Source organism: Salvia hispanica, chromosome 5, assembly GCF_029641045.1.
Source record: "Salvia hispanica isolate PSC_SH4W2 chromosome 5, Shi_PSC_v1, whole genome shotgun sequence".
Classification (NCBI taxonomy): domain Eukaryota; kingdom Viridiplantae; phylum Streptophyta; class Magnoliopsida; order Lamiales; family Lamiaceae; genus Salvia; species Salvia hispanica.
The window spans coordinates 47,783,897-47,800,898 of record NC_142696.1 but is presented as its reverse complement, the minus strand read 5'-3'; the positions used below and the strand labels follow the sequence as shown (position 1 = coordinate 47,800,898).

The following is a 17,002-nucleotide window of genomic DNA, read 5'->3' as shown; positions in this document are numbered from 1 at the left end:
ATTGTGTGTGATGAATGGAGGAGGAAGAGGAATTATATATAGGTTGGAATAAAGCCGTTGGAAAAAAAAAAAAAAAAAAAAAACGCGGAAAAATCGCCGAATCGCGCCTACAGTGGGCGGCGATGAATCGGCGATGCAGCGGGAGCCGGCGTTAATTTGGTAGAATTAACGCCGAAAAAATGCTGAAACACTCCCAACGGTCGGCGATTTTCGGCGAAAAATCCCCAAGTGTTATCGCCGGACCATTGGGAATGCTCTAAGACCATCTGCAAGGGTATTCTAAAATCTAAAATGGGATAGGTATTTAGTTTCAATAGTACTCAAAAACCAATCCCATTTTCGGTTTTTGAGAAAAAAAATACCTATCTTTAGATTTACAATAAACCAAAATCTAATTTTTTTTCAAATTTTGTGAATAAAAAAGGCATAATTTAGAGAATATTCTTTTAAGTATGAGTTTAGAGTATATGGTTGGAGTAAAATCAATATTTAGTGTGACATTTACACTAAAATGAGTTTGAGTTTAGTGGAATGGTTGGAGATGCTCTAACAACTCAATTTTTATTCGAATTCAAAATTTATTTTCATAAATGTACTCTATTCATTTACTCATTTCACACATAATTTATTAAAAAAAACTAATTAATTCAATATAAAAGTAAAATTTAATTACGTTAATCCAATATGTGATATTTATTTCCGTATGAAGAGTATTATTTAATTAGTTAAATTTGAGATTCATGAAATTTTCTATTTCGGAGGTTTAATTAATCCTATTTTTCTCTCTTTGTTATATCTCCTTTATTCCAACTGTACTAAATTTTTTTGAGGTTTGTTAACTTAATTTTTGTTTTAAGTTGACGTGAAATGTCTGGCATCCATCACTGCCGAAAATGAAGCCATTATACAAAGATACGGTGGGGTTTTATAATTTTGGTGGTTTTGACACGACATTATTAATAATATTATTGGAAAAAAAAAGTAATTGTAATGTTTTAAAAGTCGAATACGAATTATAAATTAATGTATATTGATTTACGGAGTAATTAACAAAGCTATATATTGGGCCCAGTATTGGGCCTGTATCTTTCCCTCCTCGGCCCACTAAAAATGTGAATTACTTAGGGCTGAATTGGGCTCTTTACCTACATATTAATTGCGAAACACACAAGTCCAATATTTATGTGATTTCTTGTTTGGATATTTGAAAGAATAATAAAGTGTATTGTATGTAGTTTAATTGTGTAGGTATATTTTGTCTTTTATGGAGTAACTAGTGTTAACCCACGTGCGATGCACAATAAAATATTTTTTTTATCACATATTTTTAAATTGTTAATTGATTAATTAAAATATGAAAATATAACTATATAAAATTTAAAAATAGAAAAATATACATATAATAAAAATTCAATAAATATATGCTCCTCGATGCATTTTACACTTAAAATCATAAAATTAAACATATTTGAAATGGAATCAAGGCAGACACAATTATTTGGACAACGATGAAGAGACTATATCAAGTGTTAGACACATTTAAAAATATGTTTAAAACAATCCTTCATATTTCTCAACTAAAATAATGTATATCACACTTTTAACAAAATAATAAATCGATAACTCATAATATTCAAAATGTCAAAACTATGACCATAAAAAAATTCAAATGATAAACTATACAAAAAATATTACATTAATTGGTTGAATTAACACTATTATATTAATGAATAATGATAGCCCTTTTGAATGTTGGAAAGTTTATCTTTATTTATTGTACTTTTAAACGTGGCTTGTTGGAATATGAAAAATCTATATTATTTTTTATGCTATTTTACAATTCTCAATACTGCAAATTTTCTTTTTGTAAAATATATTTAATATAAGTATATATTTTACTTAGTTGATCACCTATATATAAGATAATTAGATTCTCTATAGAAAATCAGTTGTATCCCGGAACAATTAAGTGCCAAATCCTAATTTCAACAATAGTATTATTTGTAAACCAAAATTTGGTTATAAACTATTTTATTTTGTTTGAACAACTAATTGTTTGATCAACTCTATTTTGAAAGGTTTAATTATCTCATTGCAAATATACATATTATGCACCACTTATTAATTCATCATAAGTCATAAAATATTATTTTTGAGACACTATATAATATAATTAAAATACAGCACAAATTGGAATATAAATATATAAAATAATAAATTGTGTAAAGATGAAGATAAACATTATGCTTGTTTGAGTTAAGGATGTTACAATTCTTCCATCTCTAAGAATTGTAAAAAATATTAGCATAGAATTCTCGAACCATATACACGCAGTACTCTAACTATTGCGATAAAAAAAATGAAATGGAAATTACAATGAAAATTATAAAATAAACCGAACTATAAGTCTAGTTGAGAAAAATCCTCTTTCCGCACGACAAAGTACATCACGGTTAATACTTTCGAATTGACGTATTATCCCCAAAGATGTAACGTCTTCCTCCTAACGTGTATAACTTCTCAAACCCGCTGGCACCGATGAACTTGATGGAGTTCCTGAGCAATACTCTAAAATATACAATAAAATGTTAAGAGCTTGAGAGAGAATGGTGAATGTGTAATTCATCTACAACTCTATGCTTTTTATAGGCACAAAATTAGAATATGAGAAATCATGAAATTAAAACATCATAAATTATAAAATTAAGAGAATAGAGGTTACAAAATTTGTTAAATGCTCATTATCCTATTTAAAGATTAGTCAAAGCATTAAAATATTTAAATAAATATTCATGAGAGTTACATATTTTATAATAATTCAAATTCACCCCATAACTTTTAAATATATCAAATTACGACCAAAACTCGCATTTTATATATGTATAGATTGTTTCGAAAACCCTAAAAACTCAAAAGGAAATAAAGCAAAATTACATAAATTTTAAAGAAAATCTTTAAAAAAAATAATGAAATAAACTATTTCGCCCTTGAAACGATGCTCGAGTGCCACAATTCACTGCAAAACATTACGTAACGATAACTTTGATTTAACAACATTTTTCACAAGTACTGTGAGAATTTCAAATTATTCCGACAAAAATGATGGTTTTCAGCATTTATGGTGTCGTCGGCTAAAACTGCATTAGCCGCTTCGCATCACGGGCAAACAATATCATCATTGTTGTACATCATCACCACCAACAAACCACAGAGCGTATGAGTACAAAAACTAAATGCATTCCGTCGGTAAATCAGTGAGATTTACCGACAACCCGAAATCTGTTGGCAATCAACAACGAATATAGTCATTGATAAACTCGGTTTATTTCTAGCTATTCAACCAAGGCTTTTCAAACACTTTGTCTTGTCTATCCTTCCATATTATTGAGTTTTAGTTATGGTAGTAGTAACATTTTAGGGATTAATTAAATTACAATGAGTTTGTAACAACCTCAAAGTTGACCACGTACATTATTTCACACATGCTGACAACTAAGCTAGCATGCTGTAGTAATCGGAAGCATGAGTAATTAGGCTATATTATATAAATTGGTTTGGATCCAGTCAAGAAAGACACTCTACAAATAGTGACGAATTAACTACTACTACTACTACTAAACAAGACCAAATTAAAATAACGATTAGTATTTATTAATGAATTGTAATATTGTACACATATAATCATTTCCTCTCCTTCTGGTAAAATCATTCCTTAATACTTTAATCGTCCTCGTATAATCTGTTATATATAATATTCAAATGATCGAGTCAAAATTTTAATTATGAAAAGACTCCACCTATTCATATCATTAAGTCATACTACTCCATATATTTGTGCGTTAATTTCTCTGGTAAATGTATAATTTTAAAATTGATTTTTTTTTCCCACTTATTTCTAACCCTTGAGCATGAACCGTATTTTTTAATTTAAGGGAAAAAAATGATTCATAGATTCTAGTATATCAACTTAATACAATGCATATTCCGCATGATTATATTACTACGTTCCAACTTAGTAGCTAGCTTGTACTCTACTATTTTATATCATTCGCAACGTGAATATATTCTTTTTAACAATTTTTTATTTCTACACTCCTCACATGCATGACTCTTTAATAATGCAAGATAAAGATATAGTATAATGTATTGCCTAATTATAAATCTGAAATAAAATTATAATATAAAACAAATCTGTTTTTGACATGATTTAAATGACCTCAACTTTGGCATAATTTTAAAAAAATTGTGATATCAATTTTTATTTATTGTAAAAAGCTTAAAGCCAAAGTAGAAGCCATAAACTACTACTAACCCTTCAAATAATGATATAAATTTAATAATATGAATAGTGGTTTTACCTTTTTTTTTTTCATATAATCTTTAATTTTATCTGTTTACGAGGGAAAAGGATGAATTGATTAATAATTCAAGATAATCCTCCATGTCGCACTAATAGAGTAAATCTTATCCATAACATGCACTTTTTTCATAAATTAAAATAGTCATACACTCATACATACACTAGGAAACTCGTATACAAAATAGAGACTTAGAGCAAGGTAAGAATATTCTCAGAAGCTACCTCAATATTTTATAATCTAATTAGCACTATTTCATAACAACTACACTGTTCACCACAATGTTTTACTATAAACCAACGTGAGCCAACTACAAATTTTAAATATGCAAAAAGTGTCACATTTGTATACGTGGATGTAAAACTTTGATTAATTCAATGAGTTATGCCAAAATTTACAATAATATATTCATTAGTCATGCCCCTTGCACCAGTCTTCAATCATGCATACTATCTACATTTAATAGTATATGTATAACAAGTGATTGGTACTACATTTTAGGACCACAACCCAAAATATTTTAAAAAATAAAAGGTGGTGGGATTAATTTTACACGAGTTTATCATTCCATATACAATTGATCTCTCTGCGAAATTTCTCTGTAGTACTATTTTTTAAATGACCGTTAATTAATAACGCGCCTCAAGCAACTATAAAAGGGCAAATTAACCTCATTAATTTCATCAAATCTCAAACACCACTGCAAATTAAACTTGCTACTTCCATACCTAAAATTCTCTATCTCTCTCTAAATTTACATTGATGGCCGAACAACAGTGGCGTTTCGGGGGAAACTCGAAGGTGATCGGAGCTGGAGCGATGACGCTGAGAGGGGTGATGGACGGAGTAACAAAAAATTTAAATGAAAATAATGGAAAAAGCGTTATTCATCTAAGCCAAGGCGATCCCTCCGCCTTCCCTTCCTTCCGCACTTCCGCTTTCGTGGAGGAGGCCGTCTCCGATGCCCTCCGCTCGGCCAACTTCAACGGCTACTCCTCCACCGCCGGTCTCCCCGCCGCCCGCAGGTATATATATATACAAAATATTTACATGCATGCATAATTGTACATTTTTTGGTTTAATTTATTGTATAGTAATTAACACGCAAAATCTCTATAAATTTTGGCAGTGCTGTAGCAGAGTATCTCTCAAAAGACCTTCCCTACAATGTAACAAGTGATGATGTTTTCCTAACCAATGGATGCACCCAAGCATTGGAAGCCGCTCTAACCGCCCTTGCCCGCCCGGGGGCAAACATTCTGCTTCCCCGGCCGGGCTACCCTGACTACGAGGCTAGGGCAGCCTTTGCGGGCCTTGAGGTCCGCCACTTTGACCTAGTCCCTGAGAACGACTGGGAAGTCGACCTGGCCGCCGTTGAAGCTTTGGGAGATGAGAACACGGTCGCCATCGTTATAATAAACCCGGGGAATCCATGTGGGAATGTTTTCAAATATGACCACTTGAAGAAGATTGCAGAAACAGCAAGAAAGATGGGGATATTAGTGATTGCAGATGAAGTTTATTGCCATCTCACTTTTGGAAGCCATCCATTTACACCAATGGGGGTTTTTGCATCAATTGTTCCCATTATTACACTTGGATCATTGTCAAAGAAATGGATTGTGCCGGGTTGGAGACTTGGTTGGCTTGTCATAAATGACCTACATGGCATTCTCACTAACCATGGGGTAATTTTCTTATAGACCTCCCAAACCCCTTTTTTGTTACTAATATTATAGCTATAATCCATCTTCATGACATTTTAAATAGTTAGAAGACTAATTAAATTTTCTTAAGTGCAGATTGTTGACACCATCAAGGGTTTTTTTAACATATCGTCTGACCCAGTGACCTTCATACAGGTTAATTCCTCAATTTTACATATTGATTTCGTTGTGATGTTGCTTGTTATTTTTGCTCGAGTATTTTATTTAATAAAAAACATATCGGTTAACAATCCATTAATTTGTGTTTATGTGAATAATGCAGGCGGCGCTTCCCGAGATTTTATTGAAGACTCCAACTGAATTCTATGATAAGATCGTGAATCTTTTTAGAGAATCCGCAGAAAAATGCTACAAACTTACTAATGAAATCCCGGGCATAAGTTGTCCCATCAAACCTCAAGGATGCATGTTTCTTATGGTAATAATCAAATGCCCATAAATTAATTATTTTTGCAAATTTAAATCAAATAATTGGCATGATGATAATGAGATTTTAATTTGCATGATCAGATTAAACTCGATTTGTCGAAGCTAGAAGGGATTAAAGACGATTTGGACTTCTGCTGCAAACTGGCTAAGGAGGAATCAGTTGTTCTTGTCCCAGGTGAATTTTTATGCCAAAAACTATGTATAAAAGAAAATAAGAAAGTTGATTTTTTTTAAAAAAAAATTGGTTCATAATTTTTTGATAAGAATAATTTGATGGTGGATGTAGGGGTTGGATTAGGGCTGAAGAATTGGATGAGAGTGACCTTTGCTGTGGAGGAATCATACATCGACGAAGCCTTTCAAAGAATGAGAGCTTTTTGTGAAAGACATGCGAAGATACATACAAAAGTATCATATTACATTGAATCACCCGTCTTTGAATTTGTTTATGTTTAGTCATAATACATTTAGGAGATTGATTTAGTGTTATTGTTGAAAAATGTATATTTAGGTTTACCTAGAGTTTAGTTGAAATTAGATTATTAAAAATTCTTGTACTATCATTTAATTACACGTATCAGAAAATAAATACTAGTATAATTAAGAACGCAATCTCTATTCCATGAATGAAAATGTGGGTTGACCATTTTATCTTAGACAGTACTAGTTTAATAGTATATCTTTATTTGCTTTGACTGGAGAGATATTTTTTTTTCTTTTACGAATAACAAACTTATCAAACAAATTGAGAATTGGAGTTATTTTTAAAAGTATCAAGGTTAAAAGAAAAACTAATACTTCAAAACTTAGTTGTTTTTTTGAAAAAGTGATTTCAAGATAGACTTCTATACTTTTGCTTCCAGTCAAAGAAGACTCTCTACTAATAGTGACGAATTTAACAACTAAACAAGACCTTAACGGATGGACTAATTTATTAATCTTCTCCCCCTTATGGATAAAATCATTCATTAATTAATAATCATTTTCTCCCCTTAAGGATGTAATAGTACTATTTGACTAATGATTGGTCGTTAAACAGATGACATGATTGCACCTTCAAACTTATTCGATGCTATTTTTATAATATTCGAAACGTGTTAAATAAATTTAAATAGTCATACATACTAAAAAAAAGCCATGTACGTACAACATAGACACCTAGGGCTAAGTATGAGTCATCTTAGGTAAGAATGTTCTCAGTAGATACCTAAACAAAGGCGAATCAGAGCTACAAATTAATTTAATCTTAAAAATTGAATTGACAACGTGTTGAATCAGGAATATAAGTCAAATATCATCAAGAAATGAAAGTTGTATTTGAGAGTAGTAATTGATATACTATAGAATAGATGGATAATTTTCATAGTAATACTTTGTAGCATCTCCCTATAAAGGAGAAATGTTGTTCACATGTTGAACAAATTCAAAAGAACCATTTTAACATGAATCATATTATCCCATCTTCATCTCTCTCAGTATCTAATATAGTATTAATACGGGACACTGTGTATGCTAAATTTAACTGATCCAACATTATATTTGGACTGAAATTGAAACATGACTATTCCTACGATATATATGGCCATTTGAATAAGTTAGATAAAGTGTCGGCCCAACACAATATAAAACAAATCTCACCCCCACAAGATTTATCTTGAATGGTTTGAGGAAGAGTGGTGGCAATTGAATAAAAAAATTACAGCTGTAAATATATCTTACTCCCTCCGTCCTATAAAAGTTGAGACAAAACTTTTGGGCACGGAGATTAAGAATTTATATTAAATAAATAGGAGAGATGAAAAAAGTAGGAAAGATAAGAGAGAGTAAAGTAAATGATGGAATAAAATAAGAGTGATTAGATGTTTTGTCTTTTGTTAAAAAAGGAAATGACTCAACTTTGTTGGGACGGACTAAAAAGGAATACGACTCAACTTTTATGGGACAGAGGGAGTACATTATTGTAAAGAGAGTACGTTGGGACGGACTAAAAAGGAATACGACTCAACTTTTATGGGACAGAGGGAGTACATTATTGTAAAGAGAGTACTAAAACTGCTATATGTATATGAGTCTAATGGATGATTTTTTCTATCCCCAATTAATTTTAGAATATAACTCCATAAATTTCTATCACTACACAAATTATTTCACACGTGCTTCCAACTGAGTTATCAAATTATTTAACCAAATGGACGAGAGATATGAAGACACAAAGAGCTAGAAAGGCCGAACTTGAGAGACCGGGGATATAAGTTGGGACCAGGTATCTAGCTTTCCCGGTATTATTTTTTGTTGTCTCTTCTCTCCGCTTGTCGTGCTTTTTGTCTGTACTGTTGTTTGTAGGGTGCGTTTGGTTGTGTGTTCTTTTTAGTTTTTCGGCTGTTTGGGCGGGCGTGTTGGTTTTTTGGCCATAGACGCGTTTTGTTCGTGGTCAGGTAGCTTTGACGGTTGTTGTTTGTTGTTTCTTTAGTTTAGGTTTTTTTTTACTCTAAACTTGCTTGCTCGCTCGCCGATTTTGGCTTGAGTCTTTTTGATATATCAAAAAAAACCGGAGGGCATGAGTAAGGAGGGTATAATTATATAAATTGGTTTGATTTCCAGTCAAGAAACACTCTCTCCAAATACTCACGTATTTAATAACCAAACAAGACCATATTAAAATCATGCTCAGTATTTATTAATAAAGAAACGGAATTTGTAATCATGACCACGTACGATTTATGCAACAACGTGTATATTCTTTTTTGTAATTAATATCCGAAACGTGAATATATTATTATCAAATTTTAATATCTAAACTCTTAATTCACATGCTTGTATCATGACCTTTTAATAATAAGTTATCCTTTTCAAGATAAATACTAGTACTACTTTTTAACCTAATTATTAATCGGGGACCAAAAAATGAAGTGATCAATTCTCGGCCACTTTATGTTATCTTATCTAATGCACACATGCACGTAACAGGTGTGATCAATTGCTAACTTTCTTAAGTTGCTAACTTGTAAACTCATCAATTCAATGTATTAAAAATGTCAACACGATGATATAAAAATGTCAACACATAATTTTATTGAACTTCATTATAATGTGTTGATATTATGCGTTGACATTTTTTATGTGACCGTGTTGACATTTTTAATACACTGTATTGATGAGTTAACAACTTAAATAGTTAGAAATATAACATGCGCGTAACACTATCAAATAGATTATATCTTGTCCATAATAAGTAAGTAGTAAATATGTTTAATAAATTAAAATGCAAATACATACAAAAATAAAGTCGTACACAACATAGAGACTTAGAGCTAATCAGCTAGGTATATGAATATTCTAAGAAGCAACCTCAATAGGATTAATTCCAAGCACTGTCATAATTAACAATTAACAAATACACTATACAACACATTTTTTAACTTTAAACAACGTGAGACAACTACTAGTTTTATATATGCAAAATCTGTATAGATGTAGAACTTTGAGTGGTTCAAACGAATAATTTAAAAAAATTAAAAATAATTAGTATACTAGTCTCCATCATTAGTTTAAACTACTAATTCACTAATCATTCATCACTACTTGGCCTGCAGCACTATTGCCATACTAACAACTGATTGGTTCATTTTTTGGACCACAAGAGAAAGTTTTAAAAAACAAAAATAAAAGGTGGTAAGATTAATTATATGTAAAAGGGCATGAGTTTATCATTTCATATACCTAATATAACTGATCTCTCTGCGAAATTTCTCTTTACTTATTTTAAAAATGACAGTGTATTAATCACGCGCCTCATGCAAGTATAAAAGCGCAAATTAACCTCATTAATTTCATCAAAACTCAAACACCACTGCAAATTAAACTTGCTACTTCCATACCTAAAATTCTCTATCTCTCTCGAAATTTACATTGATGGCCAAACAACAGTGGCGTTTCGGGGGAAACTCGAAAGTGATCGGAGCGGGAGCGATGACGCTGAGAGGGGTGATGGACGGAGTTATGAAAAATTTAGATGAAAATAATGGAAAAAGCGTAATTCATCTAAGCCAAGGCGATCCCTCCGCCTTCCCTTCCTTCCGCACTTCCTCTTTCGTGGAGGAGGCCGTCTCCAATGCCCTCCGCTCCGCCAACTTCAACGGCTACTCCTCCACCGCTGGTCTCCCCGCCGCCCGCAGGTATATATATATTTACATGAAAACTTACATGCATGCATAATTGTATATTTTTCGGTTTAATTTATTGTATAGTAATTAACAAGCAAAATCTATATATATTTTGGCAGTGCTGTAGCAGAGTATCTCTCAAAAGACCTTCCCTATAATGTAACAAGTGATGATGTTTATCTAACTAATGGATGCACACAAGCATTGGAAGCCGCTCTAACCGCCCTTGCCCGCCCGGGGGCAAACATTCTGCTTCCCCGGCCGGGCTACCCTGACTACGAGGCTAGGGCAGCCTTTGCGGGCCTTGAGGTCCGCCACTTTGACCTAGTCCCTGAAAACGACTGGGAAGTCGACCTGGCGGCAGTTGAAGCCTTGGGAGACGAGAACACGGTCGCCATCGTTATTATAAACCCTGGGAATCCATGTGGGAATGTTTTCAAGTATGAACACTTGAAGAAGATTGCAGAAACAGCAAGAAAGATGGGGATATTAGTGATTGCAGATGAAGTTTATTGCCATCTCACTTTTGGAAGCAATCCATTTACACCAATGGCGGTTTTTGCATCCATTGTTCCCATTATTACTCTTGGATCATTGTCAAAGAAATGGATTGTGCCTGGTTGGAGATTAGGTTGGCTTGTCATAAATGACCTACATGGCATTCTCTCTAACCATGGGGTAATTTTCTTATATATCTCCCAAACCCTTTTTTGTTACTAATATTATAGCTAAAATCAATCTTCAAGACATTTTAAATAGTTACAAAACTAATTAAATTTTCTTACGTGCAGATTGTTGACACCATCAAGGGCTTTTTTAACATCTCGTCCGACCCAGTGACCTTTATACAGGTTAATTTCTCAATTGCATATTGATTTCGTTGTGATGTTGCTTGTTATTTTTGCTCGAGTATTTTATTTAATAAAAACCATATCGGTTAACAATCCATTAATTTGTGTTTATGTGAATATTACAGGCGGCGCTTCCCGAGATTTTATTGAAGACTCCAACTGAATTCTATGATAAGATCGTGAACCTTTTTAGAGAATCCGCAGAAAAATGCTACAAACTTACTAATGAAATCCCTGGCATAAGTTGTCCCATCAAACCTCAAGGATGCATGTTTCTTATGGTAATAATCAAATGCCTTTAAATTAATTACTTTTGCAAATTTTAAATTAAATAATTGGCATGATGATAATGAGATTTTAATTTGCATGATCAGATTAAACTTGATTTGTCAAAGCTCGAAGGGATTAAAGATGATTTGGACTTCTGCTGCAAACTAGCTAAGGAGGAATCGGTTGTTCTTGTCCCAGGTAAATTTTTGTGCCAAAATCAATATATAAAAGAAAATAAGGAAGTTTTTTTTTTTTTTTTTTTTTTTTTAAATAATTATTTTGATTCATAATTTTTTGACAAGAATAATTTGTTGGTGGGTGTAGGGGTTGGATTAGGGCTGAAGAACTGGATGAGAGTGACATTTGCTGTGGAGGAATCATATATCGACGAAGCCTTTCAAAGAATGAGAGCTTTTTTGAAAGACATGCTAAGATACATACAAAAGTATCATATTATGTTGAATCACCTGTCTTTGAGTTTGTTTATGTTTAGTCATAGTACATTTAGAAGACTGATTTAGTGTTATTTCAAAAAATGTATATTTAGGTGTTTAGTTGGAGTTAGATTATTAGAAATTCTTATACTATCATTTAATTATACGTATCAGAAAATAAAGTTATCTTTTACGAATGGATTGAGAGATTTTTTTTTCTTTTACGAATAAAGTTATCAAACAAATAGAGAATTGGAGTTATTTTTCAAATATCAAGGTTAAAGAAAAACTATACATACTTCAAAACCTAGTTGTATTTTTTGAAAAAGTGATTTCAAGATAGACTTCTATACTTTTGCATCCAGTCAAAGAAATCACTCTACAAATAGTAACGAATTTAACTACCAAACAAGTCCTTAACAGGAGTAATTTATTAATCTTCTCCCTATGGATAAAATCATTCCTTAATAATCATTTTCTCCCCTTAAAGAAGTAATAGTACTATTTGACTAATGATAGAATAGTTTCACTTGTTAAACATATGACATGATTGCACCTTCAAACTTATTCGATGCTATAATATTCCAAACGTGTTAAATAATTTAAAATAGTCATACATATGTACTAAAAAAATCCATATACGTACAACATAGACACCTAGGGGTATGTGTGAATATTCTCAGAAGATACCATAAACAAAGGTGAATCATGAGCTAGAAATTAAATCTTAGTAATATGCAAAAACGTTACTAGTTTGAGGACGTTAGATAAAGGGCTGGTCCAACACAAATAAAATATATCTCACCCCTCCAAGGTTCATCTTGAATAGTTTGAGGAAGAATGTTGGCAAATGAAATAAAAAAACAACAGTTGGTATCATTGTAAGAGATACTAAAACTCCTATACATATAAGTCTAAGTCTATCACCTAATTATAAATCGGAGAACAAAATAATTTAAACGAGTCGTTGACGTGATTTGAACATGGCACGTTAAAAATTAAATGATCCCAAGTTCGGCATCTTTTTGAAATTTTGGTCTCAATTTTTGATTTATAATAACAAGCTTAAGCCATAAACTACTATTAACCCTTTAATAATTACTCCTAGAATATAGTGGTTCACAAACCATAAGTGTTTTGATTTCCTTTACCTACAAGCATGTGCATTTGAGTTACCCCTGTTTAGTTTGCAGTTTAATTTCGTGTTCGTAGTTTAATTTAACCCACCTTAAAGCGTTACAGTACATCCAAAACCCTCCAAAATGTCTAAGCATATTGATGAAAAGCCTTCTTCCTCGTAGATCGATCCTTACTTCTCTATATTAGTAAATTATAAGGTGTGATTAAGATTTTGAGGCGAGAATTATGAGCTCAACAACGAATCTAGGTCTAGGGTGTTAAACGGATCAGTTATCCATCATTCAAACTCACGCATGACCAATTCTCGGCCGCTCTATGTGACTAATTTATTTAAAGAAAAAATATATTTTTTACTTATTCCTGAATCTTGGTATTATCTTATAGGAGTATCTAACATACATAACACTATCTAATAGATTAAATCTTATCCATAATATGTAAGTACTGTTTAAATAAATTAAATTAGCTGTGCATACTAAAAAGAAAGTCATGCACTACATAGAGACTTAGAGATAGGTATGAATATTCTAAGAAACTACCTCAATGAGAGTATTTTTAAGCACTGTCATAAATAACAATTAACAACTACACTATACAACACATTTTTATTTACTTTAAACAACGTGACCAGCTGCCAGTTTTATACTATATGCAAAAATTATAGGAGTACTATAGATGTAAAACTTTGAGTGGTTCAAACGAATAATTATAAAAATTTAACAATAATTAATATACTAGTCTCAGTCATTAGTTTAATTTACTAATTCATTAATCAGATATCACTACTCGGCCTGCTGCACTATACCCATACTAACAACTGATTGGTTCATTTTTTGGACCACAACAAAATTTTTTTAAAAATAAAAGTAAAGGGTGGTAGGATTAATTATATGTAAAAAGGCACGAGTTAGTCATTTCATATACAGTTGATCTCTCTGCGAAATTTCTCTTTACTTGTTTTAAAAATGACAGTGAATTAATCACGCGCCTAATGCAACTATAAAAGGGCAAATTATAACTTCATTAATTTCATCAAATCTCAAACACAACTGAAAACTAACCTGGCTACTTCCATACCTAAAAATTAAATTTTTCTCTCTTTGAATTTACATCTATGGCTGAATCACAGTGGCGTTTTGGGGGAAACTCGAAAGTGATCGGAGCGGGAGCGATGACGCTGAGAGGGGTGATGGACGGAGTTATCAAAAGTTTAGATGAAAATAATGGAAAAAGCGTAATTCATCTAAGCCAAGGCGATCCCTCCGCCTTCCCTTCCTTCCGTGCTTCCGCTTTCGTGGAGGAGGCCGTCTCCAATGCCCTCCGCTCCGCCAACTTCAACGGCTACTCCTCCACCGCCGGTCTCCCCGCCGCCCGCAGGTATATAACTTCATACTTAATTAATTATACACTCCATATTAAAGTTGCAATCATTTAATTATAACTAACAAGTAACATTTCTATAAATTTTGGCAGTGCTGTAGCCGAGTATCTCTCAAAAGACCTCCCCTACGATGTAAAAAGTGATGATGTTTTCCTAACCAATGGATGCACCCAAGCATTGGAAGCCGCTCTAACCGCCCTTGCCCGCCCGGGGGCAAACATTCTGCTTCCCCGGCCGGGCTACCCTGACTACGAGGCTAGGGCAGCCTTTGCGGGCCTTGAGGTCCGCCACTTTGACCTAGTCCCTGAAAACGACTGGGAGGTCGATTTGGCGGCAGTTGAAGCATTGGGAGACGAGAATACGGTTGCCATTGTAATTATAAACCCTGGGAATCCATGTGGGAATGTTTTCAAGTATGAACACTTGAAGAAGATTGCAGAAACAGCAAGAAAGATGGGGATATTAGTGATTGCAGATGAAGTTTATTGTCATCTCACTTTTGGAAGCAACCCATTCACACCAATGGCAGTGTTTGCATCAATTGTTCCCATTATTACACTTGGATCATTGTCAAAGAAATGGATTGTGCCTGGTTGGAGAATAGGTTGGCTTGTCATAAATGACCTACATGGCATTCTCGCTAACCATGGGGTAATTTTCTTATAAATCACCCAAACCCTGCTTTGTTACTAATAGCTTTAGGCAATCTTCATGACATTTTAAATAGTTGCAAGATATTAAACTAATTAAATTTTCTTAAGTGCAGATTGTTGACACCATCAAGGGCTTTTTTAACATCTCGTCCGACCCAGTGACCTTTATACAGGTGATTTTTCAATTACATGTTGATTTCGTTGCCTTTCATGATTTGTTTCTATTATGAATTGCTTCTTTTGTTGTTCGTTAATTTTGGCTCTAGTATTTTATTTAATAAAGAAATAATCGAGTACCAATCCATTAATATGTATTAATATGAATAATGCAGGCCGCACTTCCGGAGATTCTATTGAAGACTCCAACTGAATTCTATGACAAGATTGTGAATTTGTTTAGAGAATCTGCCGACAAATGCTACAAACTTACCAATGAAATTCCAGGCATAAGTTGCCCTATCAAACCTCAAGGATGCATGTTTCTTATGGTAATAATCAAATGTCTATGGATTAAATTTTTGCATTTGTTTAAAATAAAAATATTTAAATATTTGCATGATGATTTATAACGGTATTTTAATTTGCATTATCAGATCAAACTGGATTTGTCGAAGCTGGAAGGGATTAAGGATGATTTTGATTTCTGCTGCAAGTTGGCTAAGGAAGAATCGGTTGTACTTGTTCCAGGTGAATTTTTGTGCCAAAATCTATATATATAAAACAAAGAAATATATGAAAAAAAATATATTTTTCTTTAATATATCAAATTTTTGACAAGATTAATTTATTGGTGGCTATAGGTGTTGGATTAGGGTTGAAGAATTGGATGAGAGTGACATTTGCTGTGGAGGAATCATACATCAACAAAGCCTTTCGAAGAATGAGGGCTTTTTGTGAAAGACATACTAAGAAACATACAAAAATATCATATTACGTTGAATCACCCGTCTTTGAATTTGTTTATGTTTAGTCAGTAGCCACAATACATTTAGATGATTGATTTAGTGTTATATTTAGTGGGAAGAGGTTGTTATTAACTTATAAGGTAATCGATGTAATTTCTTTTACATAAGTTCCTTTACGTACATATTACACTTGTAAAAGAATATACGAGGCTATGTAATAGTGTTAGAATTAATCAACCGATTTTTCCTTCCTCAAATATGTTCAGAATATCACTAGTGAGGACTATAATAATTGTGCAACGTCCCTTATTAGATTGTCAAATTAATCAAGTGATGTCACTTATTGATATTGTGAGAAAGTAAGGCACAAGTATTGTTGCCTAAGTTTCTTAAGTAAAAGCCAATCCAAACCCTTGGCACATATTCCCCTTCAAGATTGAGACTCGCCCTTCAACACGCGAAGATCAGTGTCCTTCGATCCTCGACTTTTCTTCTTCTTCGTGACTGTTGGTTAGGGCTTATGTGTGAAGTTTACTCGTTGGTCGGGAACCGGGTTAGGGTTTATGGTGGTTTACAAAGGATGACTTGTTGTCTCTCGTTCACTTGTTATCTTTGTGATTCATTTGTAATATTCTAAAATTATAGTAGTGCATTTGAATATTAATCCAATTTTATTTTTATCATTATTTTT

At 32.7% G+C, this 17,002-nt stretch overlaps 2 protein-coding genes and 1 pseudogene across 3 annotated transcripts; all 3 read left to right on the top strand.

Moving 5' to 3' along the window:
• Positions 1 to 5,056: 5,056 nt before the first annotated feature.
• Positions 5,057 to 7,170, top strand: LOC125187371 (putative aminotransferase TAT2). The gene is made up of 6 exons (XM_048083953.2): positions 5,057 to 5,383; positions 5,488 to 6,046; positions 6,161 to 6,220; positions 6,348 to 6,503; positions 6,596 to 6,689; positions 6,801 to 7,170. The coding sequence occupies exons 1-6, from the start codon at positions 5,121 to 5,123 to the stop codon at positions 6,968 to 6,970; spliced, it is 1,302 nt and encodes a 433-aa protein (XP_047939910.2). The 5' UTR covers positions 5,057 to 5,120; the 3' UTR covers positions 6,971 to 7,170.
• Positions 7,171 to 10,362: 3,192 nt separating this feature from the next.
• LOC125187372 (tyrosine aminotransferase-like) lies at positions 10,363 to 12,423 on the top strand (annotated as a pseudogene). The gene is made up of 6 exons (XR_016130181.1): positions 10,363 to 10,689; positions 10,797 to 11,355; positions 11,469 to 11,528; positions 11,654 to 11,809; positions 11,903 to 11,996; positions 12,123 to 12,423. The product of XR_016130181.1 is annotated as a tyrosine aminotransferase-like (transcript).
• A 1,998-nt stretch (positions 12,424 to 14,421) lies between these two features.
• Positions 14,422 to 16,450, top strand: LOC125187373 (putative aminotransferase TAT2). The gene is made up of 6 exons (XM_048083955.2): positions 14,422 to 14,749; positions 14,846 to 15,404; positions 15,520 to 15,579; positions 15,739 to 15,894; positions 16,000 to 16,093; positions 16,207 to 16,450. The coding sequence occupies exons 1-6, from the start codon at positions 14,487 to 14,489 to the stop codon at positions 16,374 to 16,376; spliced, it is 1,302 nt and encodes a 433-aa protein (XP_047939912.1). The 5' UTR covers positions 14,422 to 14,486; the 3' UTR covers positions 16,377 to 16,450.
• Positions 16,451 to 17,002: the final 552 nt, after the last annotated feature.

Coding starts and splice junctions, on each gene's coding strand:
- LOC125187371 (XM_048083953.2), top strand. CDS start 5,121: ATGGCCGAACAACAGTGGCGTTTCGGGGGAAACTCGAAGGTGATCGGA. Junction 6,047..6,160: donor GCATTCTCACTAACCATGGG/GTAATTTTCTTA, acceptor TCTTAAGTGCAG/ATTGTTGACACCATCAAGGG. Junction 6,504..6,595: donor AAGGATGCATGTTTCTTATG/GTAATAATCAAA, acceptor TTGCATGATCAG/ATTAAACTCGATTTGTCGAA.
- LOC125187373 (XM_048083955.2), top strand. CDS start 14,487: ATGGCTGAATCACAGTGGCGTTTTGGGGGAAACTCGAAAGTGATCGGA. Junction 15,405..15,519: donor GCATTCTCGCTAACCATGGG/GTAATTTTCTTA, acceptor TCTTAAGTGCAG/ATTGTTGACACCATCAAGGG. Junction 15,895..15,999: donor AAGGATGCATGTTTCTTATG/GTAATAATCAAA, acceptor TTGCATTATCAG/ATCAAACTGGATTTGTCGAA.